The 16,952-nt window shown below is 50.2% G+C and overlaps 1 protein-coding gene across 5 annotated transcripts in view; it reads left to right on the top strand.

Annotated features, from left to right (window-relative positions):
- The window catches only part of RNF144A (ring finger protein 144A), a 131,082-nt gene extending 114,381 nt beyond the window's left edge, over positions 1 to 16,701 (top strand). For all 5 annotated transcript variants that reach the window (XM_018055701.1, XM_018055699.1, XM_018055698.1 and 2 more), the window contains 2 exons: positions 5,242 to 5,331; positions 12,424 to 16,701. In XM_018055701.1, coding sequence (XP_017911190.1) covers positions 5,242 to 5,331; positions 12,424 to 12,555 — 222 coding nt within the window. In that variant the 3' untranslated portion in view covers positions 12,556 to 16,701. The remainder of the gene's footprint in view (positions 1 to 5,241; positions 5,332 to 12,423) is intronic.

Genomic DNA, 16,952 nt, shown 5'->3' with positions numbered 1-16,952 from the left:
GTCTGTAATTCAAAGGCCACCTATAAAAATATTACACAGATTGCTTCTTTCTGGTTTTTTTCTTTCAAAAAGCCTGTTGTCCCTTCGTTAACTTAAAATCACTAAATGTATAGGAGATCATTGTGTAACGGAACAAATCTGGGGAGTATATTGCCGTCTTTCTGTCCTGGAGGTTTCCTTTTCCTTTCCTAAGCAAGTTTAATAAATCACTTGGAAAGGTTAATTTTCTTTAACTTAAAACCAATAATAGGTTTGTTCACTGACTTTGTGCAATGGGAAGGGGATATTTAGAATGATATCTGAAGCATTACCAAGTCCTTATGGTCTTCAAAGTCTATATGTAGATGGTTTCTCTATGTATCATGTATATATATATATATATATGTATATATATATATATGTATATATGTATATGTATACGTATATGGGGCTTCCCTAATGGCTCAGTGGTGGGGAATCTGCCTGCAATGCAGAACTGGGTTCCATCCCTGGGTCAGGAAGATCCCCTGGAGAAGGGAATGGATACACACTCCAGTATTCTTCCCTGGAGAATTCCATGGACAGAGGAGCCTGAAAGGCTTACAGTCCATGGGGCTGCAAAGAGCCAGACATGACTTAGTGACTAACACTTTTCAGTCTATACATAGTCTCTCTGTATATCGGGAAGATCCCCTGGAGGAAAACATGGCAACTGACTCCAGTATTCTGGCCTGGAGAATCTTGTGGACAAAGGAGCCTGGCAGGCTACAGTCCGCAGCATTGCAAAGAGTCAGACACGACTGAAGTGACTTAGCACATAGTCTCCTATATTATATAATTCTATATATCATACATAGTCTCTCTATATTATATAAATATATGATATATAATTTTACACTTAACTGTATTTTTTTTAAACTGATCATTAATTTATATCATCTACTTTCTGTCCTGCAATTTCCCATTCCTTATCAACTTTTCCTAAAAGGGAAATGAAGTGAAACACCAGTTTTAACTACATGTTATCAAACCTTCCAGTGGATTCTGGGGGGAAGTATTTGATGTGGACACACAGAGCCTGACTTGCAGAGAGACCATAGCTTTGCTGTGACCTCTCCTGCGACCTTGACATCCCATCGACCTGTCTTCTTTGAGCCCAAGGCTGTTTGCTCTCTGCTCTGGTCTCTGGAGAGACACCCTGTCTGTCCGTCCGTGTGTCCGTCTGACTCAGTTCTAAAGCACACTTCCTGCCAGCAAGAGACCCCATTGTTTCCAGGCTCCCAGGGACCAAGGCAGCAATTTCCTCCTTGAAAGCCGGCATCCTTGGGGCCAGGAGTGTCCTGTTTTTCTCTGTAGATGAGCAGCTGCTGCCTAGTGACCCTGTGGCCGCAGAAAGCAGACCCTGAAGGACAGGGAATCTGCTCTGGGAAGGTCAGTCAAGGACAGTAGCCGTGACTACTGTAGCCATGAAAGTAAGTGTGTGAACCAGGTCTGGAAGCAACAGCACGTCCAGAGCGGAGACGGAGCTGGTAGGTCTCCCATCTCTCCTGGGGAGTTTTCCTTCCCTGAACCAGCTCCTGAGCACCCCTGTGCCTCATGGAGTTACCCCTCATCTTCTGGCGCTGCCTTGCATCTTGGTCCTCAACCGCCCACCCAGCTGGGCCCGGCCCCCAGTCCTCACAGGGGAGGCCCTGGACCACACCCGCTCGCTCATCTGCTGCACCGCTGGCCCCACAGTCACTGCTTACAGTCGAGGGGGGGGCACTCACTCTCTTTCTTTTGGGGTGAGTGAATAGTTACTGTGTATGAAGTGATGGTCATATGCAGCCTCTGTGCTTTGCTCTCCACATCTGTTACTTCATCCAGCCATCCCCAACCTTTTTGGCTCCAGGGACCAGTTTCATAGAAGATAGTTTTTCCGTGCACTGTGGTGGGAGGGTGGATGGTTTGGGGATGATTCAAGGGCATTACATTTATCATGCATTTTATGATTATTGCATCAGCTCCCCCTTAGATCATCAGGCATCAGATTCTGGCATGACAGGTAGAATGATTATTTCATTTTTAAGAAGCCCACGAGGTTAGGGATCTTTTCCCAAAGCCCCAAAGGAGTGAGGAACAGACCCAGCATCCATTCTCGGGTCTTTCAGACTCCAAACCCCACCACGTGGGTTAGACCAGCCTCTGTCAGGCAGACCCGACTCAGAGTGGGACAGGAAGTCTCAGGCCTTCCGTGGTGGGGCTGCTCTGAGTTCATTCATCCATCTCTGAGCATCTGGCTGCCTGAGCTCTGTGGCCAGCTCCATTGTTTCTGCATCCACCCAGGGGCTTGATGTGGCTCCTCTGAACAATGTGAAGGAAATGTTCACCCTCACCGTCCACCTGGGTTCCTGGCAGGCCCTGCGGTGGTTATTCCCCAGGCCTTCATTCAGGAACTTAAGGTCACAATGAAATCACTGTTACATTGTGAAAGCATCTTCCAGCACTTTTGTCAGGGGGAAAGCTTTCGTTTTGTTCAGGAAACGTGCCATGAGTGTCAACAGCTCCGCTCTGCATGAAGGGGGTGGGGGGGACTGCCAAGTTGAGGCCGGCAGAGTCTGTGACCCCGAGGAGCTGGTGACCCCCCAATCGAGAAGCCCCCGGTAGCACTAGGTCCCTGTGGGCGGTGCCACAAGCCGGTGCGTGTGGGGCCTCCGGCAGCCCCTCCAGGGGTGGGAGGCTGGTCCCTGGGTCCAGGGGCATCAAGGGTGTAGGCATAGCTGATGGAGAGTTCACCTACCAGGCAGAGGGCAGAGTGTGGGAGGCGGGCTGCCTCCAGAGAACAGGATGTGGTGAGGAAGAACGTGAGCTGTACATGGCCTGGGCCTGGCCGAGGTGGGGGCCGTGACCGGGGTCTCTGGGCCGAGATGGAGGTTGACCTCCATCACAGGGGCTCATGGCCCCCAAGCACTGGTCCACGGCAGGTTGATGAAGGTCACGCGGGGCGTCTGGACCCCGAGTCAGGAGCTGCAGTCCCCAAAGGCTCCCAGTGACTGTAACAAGTAACAGGGTTTGTGCAGCTTTTCCAGAGGAGATCCCTGCAGACTTCACAGCTGGGCGAGACAGCACAGTTCGCCTTGTGTTTCAGAAGACAAATCTAGAGAATATCCGAGAGCCTCCGGAGCAAGACTGGCAAAATGAGAAGAGCAGATGAAAAGTTAACTTCCATGGTATGTGAGTGAAAGAAAAGAGAATGAGGAGTTCAAGGAAGAGAGAGTGCCCAGTGGACACAAGTCATCAGAAACGGCTTTGAGAAGACATACCCAGCCGGCCGAGCTGTGTGTTCATCTCTGCCCATGTTCTCCTGGACAGCTGAGGGGCTGGGACCCGGGGGTGAGGTGGGAGGTGGCCCACCTCCCTGGAAGGCATCTCACTACCACCCCCCAAAACCAGAATTTCCTACTGCTCCAGGACCCATTCAGGCTCCAGGAGGCTCACCTGTGAGGTCATCAGACTGGAGGCCGACGGTTCCCAGGACCAGAGGAGGGCTCCTGGGCAAATCACCCACGGGGATGCTAAGGGACACCACTGTGACCAGCTCTGCCCAACTCCAAGAGGAATGCCCTCCTGTCTCAGACACGCTGGGCCGGGCTTATTGCTCTTCTCTCAGAAAGAGGCTCTGCTCACGCTCTCGGTTACATGAGGAAGCAGCATGGGCCTCCCTTCTGTGCTCTTTGCTGGTGCTCCTGTTAATGGAGGAGCAGACCTGTTTGTACAGAAGATGCCCTCCTGCACCTCGGTTCCTGCTTGCTTGGCGATGTAGTTAAGGAGGCTGACATTGCTTCAGGGGCCCGACTCCAGGAGCCCCTGCCGGTCAGGTGAAGACTCCCAGGTGATTGGAGGTGGAGGTGGAGGTGGGGGTGTGGTGGGGGGGGGTGTGGTGGGTGGGCAGGACGTTTCCGCCAAATCGGAAGGGAGTCGCCTCTCAGTTCTAGACAGTGGGGTGAACTGTGGACGGAAGACTGGTCTCCAGCCAGCTCTTGAGCCGTGAGAATGTTTTCTGGTCTGAGCAGAGAAGAAGCACTTTTCGGGCAAGAAGGCTGGTGCTAGAGGCCGAGGATGGACCGTACACACACCGGAAATCATCTCATCTGGGAGTAATTCTGACAGGGTGGCAGGAAGCCGGGAAGGCAGGGACTCCGGGGAAGAAAGCTCAGCCCCAGGGCTGCTAACGGCTCCCAGAGTGGCCAGCCTCTGACCTACTTCTTCAGAAGCCCTGCATCAGCGCGGATTCCTGGAGCCGGAGCCAGGCTTGGATGGGGGCCGAAGTGGGAGCAGGGCTCCCTCTCGTGGCCTGTGAGCATTCGGTCATGGAGGAGGGAGGGGGCCCAGGAGGCTGGGTTGACCGCAGCCCTTTCCCGAGAACTCGCTTCCTATGCTGTTGTCTGTGTTCCTTTGTTTCCAGTGTTTTTTTTCTTTTCTTTTCTTTTTTTTCATTTCAAAATAAGGTTTATTTGGAATGCTGCTGCTGCTGCTAAGTCACTTCAGTCATGTCCGACTCTGTGCAACCCCATAGACCGCAGCCCACCAGGATGCTCTGTCCCTGGGATTCTCCAGGCAAGAATACTGGAGTGGGTTGCCATTTCCTCCTTCATTATTTGAAATAACTTTCTTTAATAATTCTACATTTTTATTCTGGGGAATGCACAGGTATAGACAACACGGTCTTCACCATTTATTGAAAAGGTGTAGTCTTTGTAGTAATTTTTGTATTAATTAGTTTTTTGTATTAGTTTTTGTATTAATTAGTTCTTTGTTTTAATAATTCTATATTTTTATTCTGGGGAATGCACAGGTATAAACAAAATGTTCTTTACCATTTATTGAAAACGTGTAATCTTTGTATTAATTATTTTTTGTATTTTTGTATTAATTAGTTTTTTGTATTCATTTTTGTATTAAGTAATTTTTTGTATTCATTATTGTATTAATTAGTCTTTGTATTAATTCAAAAAGATAAGCAGCTTCTTTCCTGTAAAGAATTCTCACCGCACTTGAACTCAGACTCTGGAGTACTCAGTAGAGAGGAGTCTGGAATGGCCAGCCAGAATCAGTCAGTCAGTTTTCTTTCCTCTCAATCAGATACGTGAGATAGGAACTCTAGTTCTAAATATTAGGAAAGAGAGGGAATATGACAGCCTGCTGCAAACTTCAGGAGCAGGCAGGACGCGCTGAGTGGAACGTGCCATCCCATCCACCTCTGTTCTTTCTCTCCCTCTGCAGGACGACTTCCTCCTGATCCATTATGATAAAGGGCCCTGCAGGAACAAGCTGGGCCACTCCAGGGCGTCTGTCATCTGGCATCGGACACAGGTAGGAGGCGGCACGCCTGGGGTTTTGATCTCGGGGACAGAGACACAGAGAGAGAGAGAGAGAGAGAGAGAGAAACAGGACTTGTGTGTGTCATTTCCAGAAGACTTGCCAGCTGGACAAAGATCTCCCATATAGAAAAACAGCTAGTAAATGCAGTAGCTGCCAGAGTTTTTCCTGGACCGAGATTATGCTTTTGGTAGGCCTTTCTAACATGAATGGTGGTGGTGGTGGTTTAGTCGCTAAGTCATGTCCACCTCTTGCGATCTATGGACTATAGCCTTCCAGGCTCTTCTGTTCATAGGATTCTCCAGGCAGGAATACCGGAGTGGGTTGCCATTTCCTTCTCTAGGGGATGTTGCTGACCAAGGAATCGAATCCAGGTCTCCTGCATTGCAGGCAGATTCTTTACCTAACATGAATACGCCCCATGTTTTAGCACGCGGTGGGTCTTCAACATCAGCCATCCGATTGCTTGTGCCTACTCCTGGCCTTGCTCATGACCTACTGTGCATGGTCCGTCCTTGCTGGCTCTTACTGTAGAGCTTCCCATAGAGGCCCCGGGTGAGCACGTTAGTCACAGGGAAGGATGAGAGGGAAGGGATGGAAAGGTCCCCGCACCGTGATGTCTGTGCAGCTGGTCGGTGGGGTTACTCATACTTTCAGCAGATGTTTACTTCCTCCTGTGTGCCTGGCGCTGTTCTAAGAGTTGGAAACTCTAGTGAAGGAGATCAGTGGAGCTTTCCCTTATGGCCGCACATCTTCTGTAGGGACAGTGAGCCAGGAGCAGCATATGGTGTGAATTCAGATGTAGGGAAGGGGCGATTGGGAGGGGTCTTTAGATGGTGCGGCCCGGAAGGCTTCTTGGAGGTGGTGCCTATGGCCAGGGACTGAGTGATGGGGAGCTGGTGGTGGGAGTAGGTGGGACAGGGCAGAGGGGACTGTCCAGCCAGAGGAGGGACAGTTCATACAGGGGGACAGTCTAGGCAGAGGGGATAGAGTTGGGCTGAAGGGCGGAAGTGTGGCATGGAGGTCCGTGCGGACAGAGCAGGAGGAGGTAGCAGTGGTCAGAGATGATCAGGGTGGACCCCATGGGCATTGCAGGCCACGGTATGATGTTCAGGTATGCTGCAGGCGTGGAGGGAAGCCCCTGAGGGGACCAGCAGGCAGGTGTCAGTGCAGGCCAGCTCCTGGGGTAGGGAAGAGCTTCAGTTGGGCTCCAGCCTTGTTCCCGGCAAGTCTCAGCACAGCCCCGAGGCAGGCCATCTGGGAGTCGCAGAAACCGAGTCTCAGGCGGTTTCCTAGAAACAGAGACGGGCTGCCTGTAACTGTGCTTCTCCCGTGATCTCCACTGTAGACCCCCTGGCAGGGCCAACGGGTCTTTGGCCGGCCGATGGTAGACAGTCCGGCTTTGTACCTGTCCTCTCCGCCTGGTAGAGAGGCGGGTGCTGCAGACAGTGTGTCAATAAAGGCCCGTGGCTGCATTCCAGGAAATCGCTTTTAAAAAGCAGGGGCTGGCGTTGACTGGGATGCAAGCTGGGCAGTTCTGAGTGCACTAAAACCCATAAACTGGGCATTAAGTGGCTGAGTTGTAAGGTATGTAAGTTATAGCTCCATAAAGTTGTAAGAACAAAACAAAGCACAATGGACTGTGAACTCCATCTGGCCCGAGGGCCAGTCTGTTGACCTCAGTGTGAGAGTGGATTTGAGCTGCATTGTATTTTGCCTTCCGGGCCAGCACGGCCAGCTCCAGGGCTCCCCCGCCCTCTCTACACTGGAATAAGACACCGAACAACAGAAATAGACTCTCACGCAGTTCTAGAGGCCAGGAGGCTGAAATCGAGGTGTGGGCAGGGCCTCTCTCCCTTGGAACCTGTAGGAGGGTCCCCCTGCCTCTTCCAGCTCCAGGTGGGGCCCTGCGATCCCAGGTGTGTCCCTCCGGCACTTCACCTTGTCTCTGTGTCCAGACGTCCCTCTTGGTGAAGACACCAGTTGTAATGGATTAGGGTCCGTCCTGGGAATGTCATCTTAACCTGATTCCCTCTGTAAAGAATTGAAGAGCCTCTTGATGCAAGTGGAAGAGGGGAGTGAAAAAGCTGGCTTAAAATTCAACAGTCAAAAAACTAAGATCATGGCATCCGGTCCCCTCTCTTCATGGCAAATAGATGGGGAGAAAGTGGAAACAGTGATAGATTTTATTTTCTTGGGCTCCAAAATCACTTTAGAGACTCTTGGACAGAAAGGAGATCCAGCCAGTCAATCCTAATCAACCCTGAATATTCATTGGAAGGACTGATGCTGAAGCCCCAATACTTTGGCCACCTGATGTGAAGAGCTGACTCATTTTAAAAGACCCTGATGCTAGGAAAGATTGCAGGGAGGAGGAGAAGGGGACGACAGAGGATGAGATGGTTGGATGGCATCACTGACTCTACAGACATGAGTTTGAGCAAGCTCCAGGTGTTGGTGATGGACAGGAAAGCCTAGTGTACTGCAGTTCAGGGTCACAAAGAGTCAGACTGAACAACAGCAATCTCCGTAAAGACCCTGTTTCCGAACCAGGAGCTGTTTTCTCTCCTTCCCGTCTCTCCCCATGGCTGGAGCCACAGCGAGCTTCCCAGGAGTGCCTGAGTGCCGGTGGAGATTGTCACCCTGTCTGATTACAAGGCTGGGCTGTGTGGTAACACCTCAGCCCTCATGCCTGTTAATTCTCAGGAATGAGTCTCGTGTTTCTGGGGTTGTGAGCGGAGCTGAAAATAGGCACTTGGAGAACAGGCCCTGAAGAAATGCAGAAACATGGACAGGGCTTCCCGGCCTCCATCATTATTGAGGAAGAAGCCTGTGGACACCTCCCACCAGCTCCTCTTGACCTCATCGGTCAGCACCTTCTAGGGGCAAATACTCAGCGCCAGCTCTGAGCAACCCCTGGAGCCACGTGGATGAGGGACACGCCCCTGATCTCAGGCTCCTCTCAGGGCTGGTGAAATTGAGCAGAGGCACCTTCAGTGTAAAGCAGGCAGGCTGCCAGCCCTCTGAACTCATCCACCCCCTGCCTTGAAACACACACACGCGCGGCCAGTGTTCTGAGAATTATCAGCGGGCCGTGGGGCGGGGGCTGGGGGCAGGCTCCATTGTAGTTTTGGTCTCTTTTGCGGTGTCAACTCTCCTGGGATAGCCGTTTCAAGCTGCCAGGGTGATGCCATTGCATGGAGAGCTGGGAAGAGGCATGGGAGCAGCCCCCTGTATCCCCAGACACAGCCTCTCTGACCTGGCCTCCGAGCATCGGGCCATGGTGCGGCCGACACTCACGCCGCGTTCAGGGCCCAGTTTCAATGAACGTAATGTGTTCTGATTGTTCTACCCTCGCTTTGACTTGGCTTACCGCTACCAAGCCCTGGAGCTGCGTTGAAGAACTCTCTCTAGGGGAGAGGACTCAGAACCTCCCGGACTCCACTGGACCGGTTCGTCCCATACTCACACATTGGACATTTGTGAAGGCAGAGACTCTGGGCTCTGCTTGGGGGCTGGTGATGGTCACACAGATCAGGCTCTGCCCTGATGAGTGGGTGCCTTGAGAAACAGTCTGATTAACCACTCCTTTAAATCAGGGTTTGCCCGGGGTGAAGGGTCCTTGTTTCACGTGATTCCCTCTTTATCCTCTGTCCCCACAGTGTATCATTTCTGTCTGACATGTTTATAAAATGCTAAGTGATGATTTTTGTTGTGAGATATTTGCTTCCTGTCCGATTCTTTTCTGTTGGCTGACTTCCTTCTGACTATACCTGTTTCCTCCTTTTATAATGGAAGTGGGTCCTGGCTGTTCGCCACTCAAAAGCCGATAAAGAGGCCAGGTTGATTGGAAATAAAGTTTGCTTTATTTTGGAAGTTGGCAATAGGGTGGGGTGGGAGGGCGAAGGGTGGACACCTGTCCAAAAGCTGGCTTTCCCCCCACCCTCAGCAATCAGGGGACACGAGCTTTTATACACAGAAGGAGGGGGCAGAAACAGCACAGTCAGCTCTATCTGTCACCTTCACGTTGGTCATCGGTGGTCTGACCAGCGTCATCTTGATTGTTCTAAGTACAGTTAATCTTTAGTTCCAAGGTTGGTTGGTTCCCATCTCCTTGAGGACAGTTGTCAGAACTGTGGCAGCTCAGGTCATGACTGCAGTCCAGTCATCATGTAATTAACTCCTCCACCAGGTGGGGGGTTCAGTATCTACAAGACAGCTCACAGGACACGGCTCCGAATATTATCTCTAGCCCTTGAGGAGGAACTGAAGGTCCTTGACTTTGCTTAATGCCTTAAACTGTTGTTGTTTGGTTTTCTTTGATTGTTTCCCTTTGTTTCTGCGTAGTCTCACTTCTCTGATCAAACGTGTTCTTTGGCTAACATATTTCCACAAACAAAAGGCAGACAGAGGATGTAGGGCTGGGGCGAGGACCTTCAGGGTCCTGCTTTGTTTCACTGTGACCAATTGGGAATGACTGGGTAACCTAGCTGGTTCGATAGCACCCCGAGAAAGAGGCAAGGTAGACGGAGTGAAAGCAGGGGTGTCTTATTGACCAAGGATGTGAGCATCTGGTCAAGGGTTTTGGTCTGTTTTTGATGCAAGAGTCCCTGGCTCCCTGGAGAATGAGAGTGTGTGTTCCCAGTGGCTGAGGTGGTTCAAAGTGCCCTGCAGATCAGCGATGCCTTCTTGTGTGTTTTACGTATTCTGAAATAGACATGTGTGTGATTTTATCAGAGTGTGATCTGAATTCAGACATCACAATTGCACTACTGACGTTAAATTCAGACAAATGGACTTAGCTAGCTCTTCAGAAAGCATGGACCGTTATCATGAGCACAGTCTAATTTATAAACACCATGTGATGTGTGTATGTGTGTGTGTGCGTGCACGTGTGTGTGTGCAGGTGTGTGCATGTGCCTGTGATAGTTTTCAGGTAAAATCAGAAGTCAAGGGACACTTTCGTTCACCTCGCTGTGATGCTGTAGCACTGTAGCATATTATCATATTTCAGAGCTAATACTAACCCTCAGAGATGTTTTACTTCATTTGTTTATCATTGAGAAAACTGCTTCCTAGGTGGCGCTAGTGGTATAGAACCTGCCTGCCAAGGCCGGAGACAGAAGAGACACGGGTTCAATTCCTGGCTAGGGAAGATCCCCCGGAAGAAGGAAATGGCAGCCCACTCCAGTATTCTTGCCTGGAGAATCTCCATGGACAGAGGAGTCTCGCGGGCTCCAGTCCATGGGGTCGCAAAGAGTCCGACATGACTGAAGTGACTTAGCACGAAGCCCAGAGAGGTGAACACACTGAGTCAGAATTGGAACCATGAGCCCCTGGGTTTGCGTATTTACCGCTCTGAACACTAGGTGGCAGATGAACTCCATCTTCAGTTCAGATTTCTGCTGTAGCAGCTGATGGAGGGAGCCAGGTAAAGGGCAACCTCCCAGCTTCTCTGTCCAGCTTCCCTCCCTGATTTGAATGACAGCCTGTGTACACTTGAGGCTTATTTCCTTTGGTACGTACTCATCCCTAGGGGTAAACGCATGTTTTAAACCAAATCAGCATTTGTAACAGTACATATTAGACTTTAAACTCCAGGAATAACACAGGTCTTATTGTTCAGTCACTCAGTCATGTTTGACTCTTGGTGACCCCATGGACTGCCGCATGCCAGGCTCCCCTGTCCTTCACTATCTCCTGGAGTTTGCTCAAACTCATGCCACATCATTTCTGGTCACTCCCTAATGCACTGGGGTATACCTTTCTGCTCTCCCACATGGAGTGCCTTCTCCCAGTCGTTCCAGTTTACCACCTGTCTCCTCGTAAGCCTTATAATCTCAGCCGTTTCCTGTTGCACACTCTTCTGCCCATGGCTCATGTATGTGTCCGGCTGCGGGTTTCCTTTACGCCTGGAACCTGATAACAGTTTTTGTAAACTGTATTATTATCAGCTGTAATCATGCTGTCTTTCTACCAGACTGGGTGGTAGCCGAGAGCCAAGGTCTTATGTGCCTCTGTGTTTTCAGCATCTAATACAGTGTTGGGCTCAGAGGATGCTTGATGGCTAACTGAATCTGTAATTGAATGGATGTTTGGTTACTTTGATGAAAGGAGGGAAAGGGAAAGGAAGAAGAAAGGGGGAAAGAGAGGGAGAATGAAAGGAAGGAAGTGAAGGGAAAGAACTATGGGCAGATGGATGGATGGGTGAGTGAATGATGGATAGATGGATGGTGGGTGGATGATGAGTGGGTGAATAAATGGGTTGATGGATGAATGAATGGATGATACAGGTTGTAGATAGATGGATAGATGGATGGACAAGTGGAAGGAGAGATGATGGACGTATGGAAAGATGGATGGATGTTGTGTGTATAATGGATGGCTGGTTGGATGGGCAGATGAGTGGGTGCATGGATGGATGGCTGGATAGATGGTGGATATACGTGGGTGGATGATGGATAGATGGGTGGGTATAGGTGAATGTATGCATGTGTGGATGGATGGGTGGATGGATGGACGGATAGATGAATGGATATAGGTGGATAGAGGTGGATGGGTGGATGGGCGGATAGATGAATGGATATGGGTGGATGGGTGGATAGAGGCGGGTGGATGGATGGCTGGATAGATGGTGGATATACGTGGGTGGATGATAGTTAGATGGGTGGGTATAGGTGAATGTATGCATGTATGGATGGATGGGTGGATGGATAGACGGATAGATGAATGGATATGGGTGGATGGATGGATAGAGGTGGGTGGATGGATGGACGGATAGATGAATGGATATGGGTGGATAGAGGTGGATGGGTGGATGGGTGGATAGACGAATGGATATGGGTGGATGGGTGGATAGAGGCGGGTGGATGGATGGGTGGATAGACGAATGGATATAGGTGGATGGGTGGATGGAGGCGGGTGGATGGATGGGCAGATAGATGAATGGATATAGGTGGATATAGGTGGGCAGGTGGATGGAGGGCTGGGTGGGTGGATGGTGGCTGAGTGGGTGGCTGTGTGGCTCATGCCTGTGCAGCCTGCGGGCCAGCCCCCTCACCCTCTGCTCCTGTCTCCGCCTTGCAGGTCGTGGGCATCTTCGCTGGCTTCGGGCTCCTGCTCCTGGTGGCCTCCCCTTTCCTGCTCCTGGCCACTCCGTTTGTGCTTTGCTGCAAGTGCAAGTGCAGTAAAGGTGACGATGACCCTCTGCCCACCTAGAGAGCGGCGCAATGCTGGAGCAGGACCCCCGCCTGCGGGAAGCGTGGTTCCCCCACCCCACCCCGCTGTCCCCCTCTCACTAAACATCTCTCTTGCCTTATGTGCCCCATTGAGCTTCACAGTGTCACACCAGGACGCCGTGATTCCAGGGACTGATGTCAGGTCGTCGGCTGAGGCCCCAGGTGCAGTCACCCCCGGCATGGGAGGCAAGGCCGGCGTGGGTGGGGCGTGTCGCACAGGGTGGGTCTCTGCAGACTCGCCGAGGGAGGTGCTGTGCAGAGCGCCCCCCACCCCGGCGACGTTCTCCCTGTCCCGCTGGACCGGGACCCTCCATGTTGCTGAGGGGACTTCCTCATGCAGAGTGCAGTCTGTCTCCTCCCTGGCTTCGAGCTGGCGCCTCCTCGTGGCTGAGAGAAGTCCTTTGAGGATCGTGCTCCACTTCAGACAGAATCCGAGTGTTCTGACTTGAGAAAAGCACTCTGTTTATGACAACTCTTTTTATTACTAATGACATTTAGTAAAATCCTTTTTAGAAGGCGTTTCCCACCCCCCCCACCCCACCCACAACCGAGTAGTGAAAAATCAACACGGTGCATCGAAACCATTGTATGCCTTCTCTTGAGATGTGCAGTTTTAAGAATTTATGGTTAAATGGCCTTTCTGGCTTGGCCACTTTGCAGGAGATTTAGGAAGCCTTGCGTGCTCTTTTTGTCTTTTCTTGACGCTCGTGGAGACTTTTTGGATTGCTGTACGCTGTGTACTGTTATCAGCGCGTTTCCTGTATCTTTAAACAGTTGCGTTTCTTTAAACATACTGATGCATTTAAAGGAACATCTCCACCCTAGGTTCGCCTTTTGTTTTCCTCTCTCTGGTGATTCAGGTCCGCTCACAGGGCTCCTCTCTGTTCACCCAAGGATCAGCAAATATTTTTTCATGTCTTCAGAAACCAAATGTTTTACTTGGTAATAGTTTTGTCGAGAATCCCTGTGGTTTGGCTGCAGCGTCAGTGCCCTCAAGCAGACAAAACCAATCAAATAGTGACCCTGAATTCTGGGGGAAGAGCTTCCTGGCAGGGGGCTGGGGGGACAAGCTTCTGGATGTTCAGTTTTTGAAATGACTGAGTTATTCTGGAGAAATCATCTCTCTTACACAGTTCCAAGTCCCGCTGCTTACCCTTTTGCCCCTGCTGAAAAAAAATCTTCTGCTTCACTTAGTTGCTCTGATTGAGGCGGCATTCCCACTTGGACTTTTACAGCTGCGTGTGACCGTGACCAGGGCAGGCGGATGCCCGGATCAATAACACATACCGGGCTCCACAGGTTAACTTTGGGTTATGTGTGCTTTACAGACTGTTGACTTTACTGTGGCTTTTAAAGAGCACACTGATTTCATCCAGCTTAGGACTTCTAAACATAGTGGGCGATTGTTGTGGATTTATCACGGTGGAACTTTTTAAAACTTATTAAGCATTCCACGAAAGAGTAAAATGAAAATGAAGTCTTTTATCTCTGCTGTTTGCTTATGTCAGGCATATTTGTACAGCGTGGTGGTTTGTATCCTTGACTTCTGCGTTTGTGTATCCATCTCAGGTCCTCGATTACCTTCTCGTAGAGCAATGACTTTTATTTCTTAACATTTAATCAGCTTAGGAGAAATAGGATCACTCTTTCCCTCTAGGATTTATTTTCTTTTTAAAACTGAAGCCATTTTAGGGAGCCAGTCTGTGTCAAAATTATGTGCAGAACAGCCTCCATATAATTGCAGTTTGAAAACTCACTAACAATAAAAACATGCCCAGGGCCATCTGCCTGGATGAAGCCTGGGCACTGAGTCTCTGTAGCTGGAGGTGCTGCCATCAGGGTCAGGCCTGGGGGTGGGGAATGGCTTTTCTGGAGAGAGTGACAGCGCCCTGGGGCCTGAAGATGAGCTGGGTGGCCCAGGCTTGAGAGCTTACTGCGATTTGCGAATGCCCTTTAAAGTCCTCATGGAAGACAGCAGGCTCGCGGCCTGTGTCCAGTGGTCCACGGGGCAGAGCTTCCCATCCCAGATCATCCTGTCTGTACTTGCTGCTGCCCGTCGCGCCCAGGGGTCCAGGCAGTAGTGCCCCTTCCTTCAAGGTGGGGACCAGAGCTGTTGGAAACACTGCCTTCCCTGGGCCAGAGCTCAGGTCCTTTTGTTCCGAGCAGGCTGGGCCGCCTGTTCTCCTGGGGGAGTCCATGGGTAGACCCTGCACATGCAGAGCCCCTGCCAGCCCTGAGCCTTTAGCTCTGACACTTCGCCACACATGGTGCGACCCAGGTAGGACACACCGGGATTCTGGGGTCACCCGGGGTCTGAGTCACATCTGCTTGCTCTGAGTTTTTACATCAAGCCTGCCTGAGAGTGCTCGGTGTGATTTAGGAAAAGAAAGAATAAAGCTGTCCGTTCCCTAGAAAGACACTGGCAGGGTCGCCTTGAGATCCGTTCGGAGATGTGCAGCATCACCATCCGACTCCTCTCCTCTGAGTGAGGAATGCCGTCCCTGTTGTTCGTGGGGACGCAGGACGGCCCGGGCCTGACGTCAGGTGTACACGGGACGTGGGAAGATGGCCCGCGTTGTGGGTTCTGACCTTGCCGTCACTCCCAGGAAAGCCTGGGTGTTTGACAGTGTGGATGTGGCTTTAATTGAAGATGACCTTTGACAGGTGGTGTTCACACTGGCCCTCTGCAAGCACACATCCGTTGATGCATTTAGAGGCCTTTAATTCTGAAGGGGGTGGGGAGGGGAAGAAGAACATGGAGATGGACCGTGGCTGAGTGCCCCTGGCCAGGTGGGGGCGACGGAGGGTGTGGTGATCTGAGTCCTTTGGGAACGGACGGCGCAGTGAGGTTTCACTGGCCATGCCTGGGCTCTGAGCGAGGCTCCACCCTGCGTCCTGTAGCCTGGCCAGCCCAGCTTCACCATCAGCACCGGGGACCAGTGCCTTCAGGGGCATCGTTGTAGATGGTCACTCAGCAGAGACCAACCCAGGACCTGAGCATAAAGAGAACCTTTTAAGGCCCGAATGCTGGCCCATCAGTGTTTCCTCCACCCCCCGGGAGGAGCTAAGAAACAACGTCTGCTCCCTCTGGCATCTTTTTAAAGGGGAACAGATTCTCTTTACAACATACTGTTTCTTAAAACCAGTTTAAGAACCAGACCAATTCCTGATTAGCACATAGGACCCAGGGAAAGGGGCTTATCAGATATGCAGAAATTACTCCAAGATGATTTTATCTTTTTCACCTGTGTTCCAAAAGTTACAAGTTGTTTTGCAAATTAGAAGAGAGTGTTTTCCCTTGGTTGTCTTTAAAAATGAGAGTTCTGGAAAGAACCAGGGTGGGTTTTTTTGTTTGTTTTGTTTTGTTTTTGGTCTATTTCTCACCTTCTCATTGATTAATAAATACCTGTCTATGTATATATAAATCGCAGTGAAATCATCAAGGGAAAACATTTTGCATGTATAAAGCTTCCTGAAGGTCTCTCAAAAATACCAAAGCTTGTTTATTCCTTATCATTAACCCAAGCCCTTATGAAAGTAAACAAAATGAAGAGCTGTGACTGGTGTTGTCAAAAATGCCAGCTGGAAAGAAGGGGGTGCATGAAAGCAGAATGACTGATGCGTCCCGACCCAGAGAGCCTGCTGTTTGGGGGCACCAAGCCCATGCTCACCCCTCTTTAGTTTGCACAGTCCTGTCTTCCGAGATTCCAGCAGCCTTCAGGGAGGGGTAGGTACCCGACCTTTCCCTCATCTCGCACTCATTTTGCCGTGGGTGTGTTCTCCTCTTGTGTAAAAGCATGCATGAATGGGTCATGCACATGTATACGCTGTGTATTTGACAAGTGGTGGTAAAGACAAACAAACAACAAAAAAAACCAAAACAAGTTTGGTTTGTGTTTTCGAAATGTCCATACATTTTCTGCCACTCACACTGTGATGTATAAAAGAGCTGTTTGAACGCCTTTTAATGTCGTGTTTTGTACTTTGGAATCGTGTAGACAAGTTTGATTTGTAATTTCAATACATATTTTAAGTGTATTGTGTCTTATGTAGTTTGTCCCCCACCCCTTTAGAAGGGATTTCTTTTTAAAGATATTTTGGCTGGAATACAGGTTACTTTTGTAAATCCTGTCTGGCTCCATCTTTCTTAACACTCTTGGTTGACTGCTGGCTTGAAGATTGAAAATATTGTGAGGATTGGAGGTGGACGGGAGAGGGTCCTTATGCCACTGGGAACACAGCTTTAAAAAAAATTGAGTTATAATTAACATGCAGTAGGATAATGTTATGGGTGTACTGCATTGTGGTTCAGTATTTTTATACATTATGAAATGATCACCAACAGTAACACCAGCAACCATTTGTCACATGGTACCT

The sequence above is a fragment of the Capra hircus genome, chromosome 11 (genome assembly GCF_001704415.2).
Source record: "Capra hircus breed San Clemente chromosome 11, ASM170441v1, whole genome shotgun sequence".
Classification (NCBI taxonomy): domain Eukaryota; kingdom Metazoa; phylum Chordata; class Mammalia; order Artiodactyla; family Bovidae; genus Capra; species Capra hircus.
The sequence above is the reverse complement of the archived record's forward strand: the minus strand, read 5'-3'. Positions and strand labels throughout refer to the sequence as shown.